At 36.2% G+C, this 10,537-nt stretch overlaps 1 protein-coding gene across 1 annotated transcript in view; it reads right to left on the bottom strand.

Annotated features, from left to right (window-relative positions):
- The window catches only part of LOC103775357 (adenylate cyclase type 2-like), a 36,864-nt gene extending 26,537 nt beyond the window's left edge, over positions 1-10,327 (bottom strand). Inside the window, exons 1-2 of the mRNA XM_008942803.1 lie at positions 10,311-10,327; positions 9,495-9,579 (exon numbers count right to left, since the gene is read on the bottom strand). Of these exons, the coding sequence (XP_008941051.1) occupies positions 9,495-9,579; positions 10,311-10,327 (102 nt within the window). The remainder of the gene's footprint in view (positions 1-9,494; positions 9,580-10,310) is intronic.
- Between the last annotated feature and the right edge of the window lie 210 nt (positions 10,328-10,537).

The following is a 10,537-nucleotide window of genomic DNA, read 5'->3' on the forward strand; positions in this document are numbered from 1 at the left end:
TAATTTGATATTCATTAAAACTTCTATTTTCAGAACTAGTAACCTCCTTTAACTTCCCACATCCTTCAAATGCAGTTGCAGATGACTGAAAAAAAAACAAATCAAGGTTTTGCTGCAGTCCTAAAAACTAGTGGGTGTTTAACTTCAAGCAGACCCAGCAACAGCCAATTTAGTGTAATTGTTATAAACAAAGAAACACAAAATGAACTTACCGGTAGGAAAAAACAGTTGTTTTGTATACACCACTGTGTCTGATTACTCAAATTAGGAAAACTTGCATTTGTTGAATTAAGAACTGAGGGAAAAACTTTCACAGCATTATCCAGGAAAAACTAAAGAAAAACAACATATAATCCATTAGCTTGTCAGATGTTTAAGGTCAAAATGGAGAAGAGAAATGGAAAAGTAGAGAAAGCCTTGCCAGTAATCATTTAACTTTGGCTTTCCACTGCAAATTGAAATAGAAAGGAAAAAATGACACCACTTGATTACTTGTTCCTGCATGCTCAGACAAAAACAACTTTGTTAACATCCATCTGACACTTTGCATTCGAATAAAAGATGAAAGGGTTTTTGTTATGTTACTTTCCCGTATCAGAAGCTCACACATGAGAGACAAAGATGAAATAAATTCAATATGAGTAATTCCTGAGTTCATCTCAACTGAGCCTCCTATTTAAACACAGGAAGATTTAAAGAAAGAACAAAAAGTCTTTTTTTAAGTTGATTTACACAGACACAATCCTTCTCATAATATTGATGATAATACTAGTACTAATGTTATTGAAACAGAAGAGTGGAACCAGCATCTCCTGGGTCATCACATTCAGCCAGTTGATGTCACAGGTGACCACCACCACACAGTACCCTTTGATGTATTGCTCCAAGTGCCTTCTTAATGAGTTAAATGTGCCTACATTAATTCCCTCCGCTTTGCATCTCACTGCTCAAACTACATGAAACAACTGTATTTAGTTTCAGAATTCCACCCTGCGCATGTCCACAGAGCAAAAGATTATATGCCATGAAGAACTCAAATTATATTATATATACATATCTATGTAAAAATATTTCTACACATTAATTTCTATGAAAGCATTTAGATTTTGGGTTTGAGGTTTGTACAGGGCATCTCTGACCTATTCAGGCTACCTGTATCCACAAAATACTATATGAAATGTGGCATATCTAGGAATACACAAATAAACAGAGAGGAAAAAAAAAGAAAATGTTGTCATCTCCCATAAGCCAACCAACGCTTCTGTCTGAATGATGTGTTTGTACTTGTCTTTCTTGTCTCTCATCAGTTACCTACATCTGCTATCATGATTTGGAGATATATATTGTTCTTCAACATAGTAATGTTTTGTTTGAGACAGCTCAGTCCTACTATGCAGTCACACCTACACAAATGACTCAAATGAAAGCAATATTTTTTATGATTACCAATGTTTGCCAGGGACCATCTGAGCACACTACCATTAAATTCTCATTTTAACTTCATATATTGTAACAGCTTTTGCTTCTCTTGAGTTCATATAATGTGCAATTTTCACTGTTGAGTTTTTTGCCTCACATGATGAAATACTTGCTGCTGTTTCTTTCAATAGGAACCATGTGGTGAAAGAACCTCTCCCCACAACATAGGATAAGCAAGTTTGTGCATCTCTCTTGTTACTTGACCAAGAATCTGAACAAGGCTACATAACAGACTAGTTTAGATATTGCTAAAACAAAAGCCAACTTCTCACCAAGATACTTTCAACCCTTGGGTACAACCTACAAGGCACCAGAACTAAGGCTTCACAATGAGCATGGCCTGATTGCCTGTAAGTTGTGGCCAAGCTGAATGGGTTGTAACTCACCTTACTAGCAAGCAGGTTTGCTGATTTCCATGTTAATGTGCACAAAATAGCATTCTACTGAGAAGAAGGAAAGGTAGCAGAATTTAACATTAAGTGCACTAATCCAATGCACACCAAATTAAACAATTATGGACTAAACAATAAAATGTACGAAGTTTTAATAGTTATTGTGTGAATGGGTTGTCTCTGCTGACAGGTGGGAAGGAGGGAGAGAATAACAACTAATTGTCTGAAGTTTGGCTGACATCATTTATCATAAGACAGTCTCAGAAAGAGGAATGGATGAAATTGTTTAAAATTATGCTGACACTCTACGCCTTCAGATAAGTAAGTACTGAGACAATTTGTCCAAGAAGAATCTTAAGAAAAGATGAAAGGCCAAAGGTTCCCAACTTTATCAGACATTCATCCTTGATGCATTGTTTGCAAGAGTCAACAAAGTCCCCAAACTGATGCCCTGAGGTTGAACTATCTCCTTATAATATCATTATAATGTGAAAACCACACCTCCTAGCTAGAAAACATCCCCTACCAAAATAAGCGACTCATTCTTTGAGCATGCGTAGTGAATTTAGAGTGAGCTGTATCCTTACTACAAAGCAAGAATGAAACTACCCAATGACTAGCTAGTAGGCATTGATACTGGGTGTAGCTAATATATTTAACTGTATAAATACCTACTGTGATTTTAAATGAGTTGGCTAGCTTTGTGGATTGTCACCTAGCACCTTTTCTGCACAGACCTGGAATAAAACAAATATCTCAACTCTGTGCTGATTTTTTTTTGCACACTGGGTAAAGAACTTTTGAACAAAGAGAACAAAAAAAAAATTTAAAAAAACCAAGTTTGGAACAACAGAATTGGGAAATAGAAGTATAGAATTATAGAGTAAAGGGCAAAATTAATTGATCTGAGTGTCACAGAGACTTCAACCATGGTCATCACATTGCATGATGTCATGCAATAGCCATCTGTAAAGCCAAATGCCACTATTATTTTCTGTGCCAAAAGAAGGCATAGACTACTCTCAGTACACTAACGAGTGTGCTTTCACACACCAGCAAGAAACTGCAGCCCAGAGGTAAGCTCCTGTTTTTTTCCCCCTTAGATGAGCTTTGAAATCTCCTCAAGACGCAGTGGTCTACCGTCTTTATAGTGGTGTTGTAAACAACGTTGCTCATGTTTGTGCCCTATTCTTTTGTTCAGGAAAAGACAGAGTAAGAAAAGGATACTTCTAAGCATAGCAGAAGCATGTAAGTCTGTATCAGGTTAAACTGGAGCATTTGCATTTTTCTTAAAAAAAAAAAGAAGCTGTGATGATTTTGTTCAGCATTGCTATTTTGTTTGAACCTCTAAGTCAAACATTCAGGACTCCTCTTGTTAATTTTTAATTTTTCTACCAACTCTTCAAATATCCATGTGGCTTAAGAGAACTTTCTTCTCAAAATGAGTATCAGTGATTCATTTGAAAAATGCCAGTTGTTCTGATAGCTGAGTCAGGAATTTATCCCCAGATCTCCACATGAATGCCCCAAGAATAATATGGAGAATCCCAAATTCTGGTGTCATTCCTCATCTTCATAAGCTCATAAGCAGAAGTTTAAGGAGAGCCTAGAACTCTAAATGCTTACCTAGATTATTAATCACTTTTTGAATAAACCAAAGGTGATGCTGGCACATTGTTATGTTGGAAAATGATGGTAAAGATCCAGAGAGTACTGCGCTGTGTTGAATACAATTTCTGTAGTATTTTGTCTCTGATTTTGTACAAGACTTCTTAGCTTCCAAGTGCTCATGCATCTGTGTTATTTGGCATTCTGAGGTGTGTCTCTTGTTAACAGTCAAACTTACCAAACTCAAATTGCTCAATAATTTGATATAATTTTCTGTAACTCTGTGTGCCAAATTAAAATGCATCATTATCTCTGTGTCCTCATGTATCCAAGTCCTAGCCTCCCTGTAATGGTAATATGCAGTGACAAGCAACTGCTTTGTTCAAAGCTCCCAGAAGCATTTTGTAAGAGAGATGAGGAGCCTGCTGGGCTTTTACAGACTCAGACACCATCATGGTCACAGGTAAGGAATGATGTTCACTTGTGTGGCTTGATCTTTGCTGGACTGTGGAGTAAACGACCATGTGACAGCACAACTCTGTAGCTCCCTACACACTTGGAAGACACCAGCACTGCTGTAAACATTATTTCAGGATGGTTCATGTCAAGTGTTTGCTATCTCACCTGCTAGTGGATCTCTGCTAGTCCAGAGTACCTAGAATGATAATGAATTTAGTAAGTTTATTAAATTCTAATATCTGGAATGGATTTGTGATGGGGCCCTGAACTTAAATGACATGATGCAGCTGTGCATTCCCCTTTCTCCTTTAAACTCCTAGGCCAGGCTAAGATCTAGGCAGTGTCAAATTTATTTTTCTTAGAAGAAATGCATTTGGCACCCTCCAAAATAGGGTCTTCAATATGCTAGTCACTGTAGGGACATAGAATTACTGCATATCTACCAAGGAGCCTACCTATTAAGAATACATCTCTGAACAAAGTCAGCAATTCTGTTAACAAAGTTAGCTACACTAAAATGAAGGAATATTAAATAAACTGACTTTCTACTATGAGAATGGAAACAGGCTTGCTTACTTCTTTGTCATTATTAAAACATGGGATATCAGCCATGACTAGAGGGAGAACAGTATGGGGCCACTACTTGCATAATTTAAGGCAGCTCATGCTCACAGGTGTGCATTAAACAATGGAGTGAAAATACTCAGACCTCTGTCAGTCTTCACAGAACCACAGAACTCCCACCACAATATCTGCCTTACTGGCCTTCCCCGTGATTCTGACCCATATACACTCAATCCTGTCATCACCACCATTAAACAATACACAGTTGTATCCCTCCCTAACATAGAGGGCCAGCCCACTGCCTTGCCTTCCTCTCCTGTCCCTTCTGAAGAGTTGGTAGCCACCAGCTGCGGTACTCCAGTCCCAAGAGTCATCCCACCATGCTTCTGTGATGGCAATCTTCACATTTCTAAAGACATGTTCTTTCAAAAGAAGATCACATGAACCCTGGAGGATGGTGAGGTACAATCACTTGATGTATCATATGCAGTCATTCATTTAGCTTCCAAGAGCCGACCTTTGGCAGTCATGCAGTCCTGCTGTCTCTTCGAGATGTCTGGATTGTTCCCTGAAATACACTTTCCCATGTTCTGCTTAGTGCAGATCAGCTTCACAAAAACAGTCTTCCTCAGCCATTGATTGTTGCCTTACTCTGTATGTGATGCCAGATCTAATTCTCAATAGAAGCAGCATTAGTCACTCACTCCCTTCAGCTAAAAAGTATTTGATACTTAGGTGACATTAGCTGTTTTTTAACTGCCCTCCACTGATCATACATTTCAAATGTGAAGACTGGATTCAGACGTCTACTGAAACAGCTAATTTGAAATAAAATTGCATCCCCACTCTTTTCTAATGTCCCTTGACCATAAAGACTGAGTTTTATTTGACATTTTGATCTTAATTTTGATTTATTAGGTGTGGGATGGTTAGATGCTTTTTATATCCATTAAATCTTAATGGCTACATTTTGCCTTTTTCTACTGAAAGAGTTCATGGAAATAAATGCAGTTAATGGACTCTGCTATTAAGTACATGTTGCTGGGAGATATAATAATGATACTTCAGAGCCTCTCCCACAATTTGCTATTAATATGAAGGAAATGCAAATTTCACAATCACATTGAAGTAATTTTTGCTAGTCAAACAATTAACATTTAGTTTCAAGGTGGGAATTGTACTTAAAATTATCATCTCATGAATATCATGGAACATGATTATTTGTAATACTGCAGTCATTACTGATAAGGCACAAAGGCTTTGAAATACAGCCTATTACGTTTTACTGTAACATTGAGTACACACAAAAATGGACTTGAACCAATAAAATTAGAACATTTTTTCTAAAAATTATATACTGAATAACTCCTTTTTTTTGCTAAAATGTCTTTTACTAGTTGAAAACCAAATTTGAAGTGTATTTTACAGAATCGTAGAACTTCGGTATAAGGAAAAAACCAGTTGCTGACCATATTCTTTCCTATTTAACTTAATAAATAAACATATGGTTTCATGAACTGTAACTCAAAGTATACTTTAAACCAGAAAAGTTTACTTCATTTCTTCTTACACATTTATAGAGTTCAAAATAAGAAAAAGTCTACTCTCACTACATTTTACAAGCTACTCCATCTCTAAGTTTGGTCTTGTAGCATGTCAGATAACTTTTGCTTGGCTAAAGGTTATAATTCATAAAGGCATATAATCTTCAGCTGATGACAAGAAGCGATGGAGAATTAACAACTTTTCAGAATAATTTGTTCCCATTGCTTTACTGTCTTTGCTGCTAAAAATTGCACTTATTTTCTCATTTTCCAGCTGTTGCTTCTTTGCGTTTGTTCTCTACTAGTCAAACACCAAATTCAATTATCTGAGTTTTTAATTCTTGAGAATGTAATTGGTTTTGAGTCTGTCTCCTCTCCTTAAAAAAAGGAGGAGAAAGAAAGGAAAATATCTGCTTTCCTGGAAAAAAAAAAAATAACAAAAACAATACTAGGATCATTTAATAGAAAAAATGCAGAAAAGTTTCCACCAGGAATTTCATGTGCTCACATTTAGAAGCCCACATTATATCATTACATCATTACATAATTCTGACAAGTTTTCCACTTATTGTAACAAATGATTTACTAAGAGCACCCTGAAATGTTGTGGGAAAACAAAACAAAACAAAACAGTGTAGGTATTATCAATCTTTAAGTCCTTTATGAACCTCAAGTAATGAAAGTACTAGCAATTTAAGGAAGCACTAGAGTTGCATTTTCAAAAGCACCAAAGTGCAAATCTCACTCATATGAAATGTGACTACTATCTACGCATTAATGTTGCAATGAAAATTTTAAATAAATATTACAGTTCCCATTTTGCAGACGCAGAACTGAGCTGAAACACTATCACAGATTTACAAATGAATGACTCAAGCTCAGCCCATAGGGCAAAAAAAATAGTTTCTCGATCCCATATACTGCTCATCCCACTAGACCACACAACCTTCAGAATAAACAAAGACATTAAGGTTTTTTTCTTTATGCAGATTAATGACAGATCTACTCTGTATTTGCTGTAGTTACAAAAGAACTATAGAATTACATGTCTTTTCCCTGTTAGGAGGGAAAAGGACAGATTGTAATGCCCAAAGTAGAAGCAAGCCCTAACAAATGTCTAGTTCAGTACTTTTGAAGTTTAGATGTAACTTTGATTTTTTTTCCTTTTAAAAAAAACAAAGATAAGCACATGTAATTTACAAGGAATAGACGGCAGTTAAATCCCAGGTTTGAATTGTTCAAATCCCTTGCTCATTTATGCATTGCTTAGAAAAACAGAGTATTTCTCATAGAATGAAGTATCTCCTCACAGGATGTGTGGAAGACTGTGTGAAAAAAACTAAGTTTTATTCAGATTTGTGATGCTTTTCTGCTGATCACAAAATGATCATAGTGTATGCATTATTGAATTTCATTTTTCTTTAATTAACTTAGCCAGGATGTGAGAACTTGCTGAGCATCCTGCTTACAGAAGTCCTTGTTATACAGTACATTTTCTGTTGCTCTGCTTTACATTTCTGTCTCTGGTAATCACTATCATGTAGGTTCCTGGCACAGCCATGGGTTATAAATTAGACTTCTAAACAAACAGTCCACAAAAAAAAGATCTTAATTTAAAAAACAAACAAACAAACAAAAACACCAACAAATCAAAACAAAGAAAAATATGCTGGTTTTCCCTTACCATGTTGAATACAGCCATAGTTAATATTATAGCGGTGGTTGTTAATGTAAGAGTGATTCGTGGCCAAGGACGGTTTGCAATTATTCCAGATGATTTCAAGATCCACAACAATGAAACTGATGCTTTCTTGCTACATTGCTAAGTGCAAAGAGTTTAAAAAAAAGAAAACAAAAATCACTTCAGTATATATAATTACCAAAAAGAAGAACAGAATTAAAAAGGCTTAAGATTGATGACAGCATTAATCTTGAAACATTGTACAGAAGCATTCAACTATTGCATTCTAATAAGTTACAGATCATGATTACACATGAAACCAAATACAAATTTAGTTAAAATATCTGCCATAATATAAATTCATAATCATAATTTGCATGCACCTTGTAAAATATTCAACATTTATCACTAATAATAGCAAATACAGAGTTGACAGTGGTGTAATTACCTCTAATATAAGTACAAACAGGGCAAATAAACTGACCTACCTCACCCCAATTGAAAGAGCAGTATTTAGTAGAAACTTCAAAATGTAAATAATGACTGCACAGTATTTGACAGAGACAGGGATCCCCTCATGCAGGATAAAGGCTGTATACTTAGATATATCCCTGTCAGTCTACAAAATAGCAGAGTTTCTGGGTTTTTCTTTCATTTGTTTGAAGACTCATTTGATAATTCAGTTTAAGTGAAAGGTAACTCAGCAAAGCAAATCAACCTTCCCTAAAACTGTCCAGAAAACAAATAAGCATTTCACACAACATTCAATTTGACACAAAGAGTATTTAATGAATATATATTTTTTCTTATACAGTGACAAAAATTAACAATAAAACCCTCTGACTCATTGAACCTGCTTCCAAGAACAAACACACTGCAATAGCCTCCATTCATACATGCATTGTGCCTAGAGGCACAAGATGTTCGCACAGAATAAACAACAATCTGTGGCACATCCAATAAATATTAAGTTTAGCAAAAGTTTAGCAATGAGGAAATACAATTGCCTAGAAGCATCTTGTGCCCTTTCCAAATGTCAAATTCAACTATTGTGAAACCTCCATAGAAAAGGTAATGAAAAGTTAAGGAACATGACTGTCCCACAAAAGTAGTCACTTTTATCAACCCATTTTCTCTATTTACTTTATATTATCAGAGAATACTTTACATATTTTTTTCCTCCCAACCACAGCAAACAGCAGAGTTATAAGCACAGGAAGTCTCTGAAAAGAGAACTCAAGCACAAAAACCTACCAAATATAGGACTTAATTTACATCTCTTATATATATAAGTTCAGGTTCAAGAGCTACAGCACATCATGCTATATTACACTATTACCCAACACATGTGAGGTAGTTTACATTAAGGTCTTTGTCCTATGCACAGAATTAGTTCCCTCCTAATTATACACTATTTGGACAAGTCCACCATGTACTTAGAATTTTGTTTATACATTGGGTTTATGGCAGGGAGTTTTGCATACTGGATCGGACAGACTCTGAGTGAATGAAGCCAGCTTCAGGAATAAAAGTTTTGTCATCCTTGCCACTTAATAAAGAAAAAACCACAAAGCCTAGATTGTTGCCGTTGCTACAGAAAGGGAATGTTCAGTGGGATGCAGCGAATGGATCTGTGAGAAAATGAATCATTCAGTTATCCGTCTAGTCTGCCTAAAACCTGATGAGTCAGGGAGCATGGATTTATGGCAAATTAAACCAGTCATAAAACAGTGCCTTAAATTACTCTTAGCCTTTGTTGTAGCATACCTGGACAACTTCACCTATATTGTTCTGTGATTCTCTTGGAAGTTTAGAAGTAACTGGAATATCATAAATTGGAATACGGACAAAACTAGGTGGGAAAAAGTATGAGAAAGTATGAGGAATATAAAGTGGATAAGTATTGCTATAAGTGAAGCAGTACATTGTGCTCTCCTTTCTGAATTATGTTGCAGAGAACTATACTGTTCAAAGAAATTTTCTAGGATAAGAAATTCCAAGAAAAGATGCTAATGATGAACATAAATGATCTGGCCTAACCCAGAAACATTTTATTATGAATTTTACTGATTCTAGGTTATCTGACTAAAGGTTTGGAATAAGTAATTAACACTCTTAGCTATAGTCAAGCCTCATGCTTACTGCTTGTTCCCCACATATGTCAGTTAGGTCACATACTGATGTAGAGTGTGTGATAAACAACTACTCACTTACGCACTAAGCCCCATAAATTGGGCTAGAGGCAAGATAAACTGCTTGTGTATTGTCAGAATCCTTGCAAACTCTGATTAATGCTGAACTGGCAGACAGGAAGGACTGAAACTTCTGAAACTTCTTGATAAGATGGGCGCCTTTCAAGGTTGACGGGAGCCATTTGGTTACAACAGCCTGTTCTCAGAACAAAGGTAAAGAGATCAACCCTGAGGAAGACTCGGAGCCTTCATTCTGAAGACCCTGGCCCACGACCACCAGGAAGCCATGCGCAGGTGCGAGTAGGTGGACACTTATGATAATGAGTGTCTGGAAATAATTATAATGTTCCCACCTATTCTTGTGAAACCTAATGAATACGCACGATTTTACCTCATTGTCTGTTCCATCCGGGTGCAAGCTTGGAGGAGCGATCCCCCTTGCACCTGGTGCCGTAACCCATAATAAACATACCTGCCTTATAGCCCTCCCAGAGTTATAAAGTTTGTTTCTGCACATCAGTTTCATCAAATCAAACATAAACACCTGAAGATGATCAAAAGGACTGTGATAGATGGTGGAACCAAAGTAACCTAATCAGTGAAGAACAGAAGTCACTG

This window comes from Merops nubicus, unplaced genomic scaffold (assembly GCF_000691845.1).
Source record: "Merops nubicus isolate BGI_N331 unplaced genomic scaffold, ASM69184v1 scaffold39646, whole genome shotgun sequence".
Taxonomy (NCBI): Eukaryota; Metazoa; Chordata; class Aves; order Coraciiformes; family Meropidae; genus Merops; species Merops nubicus.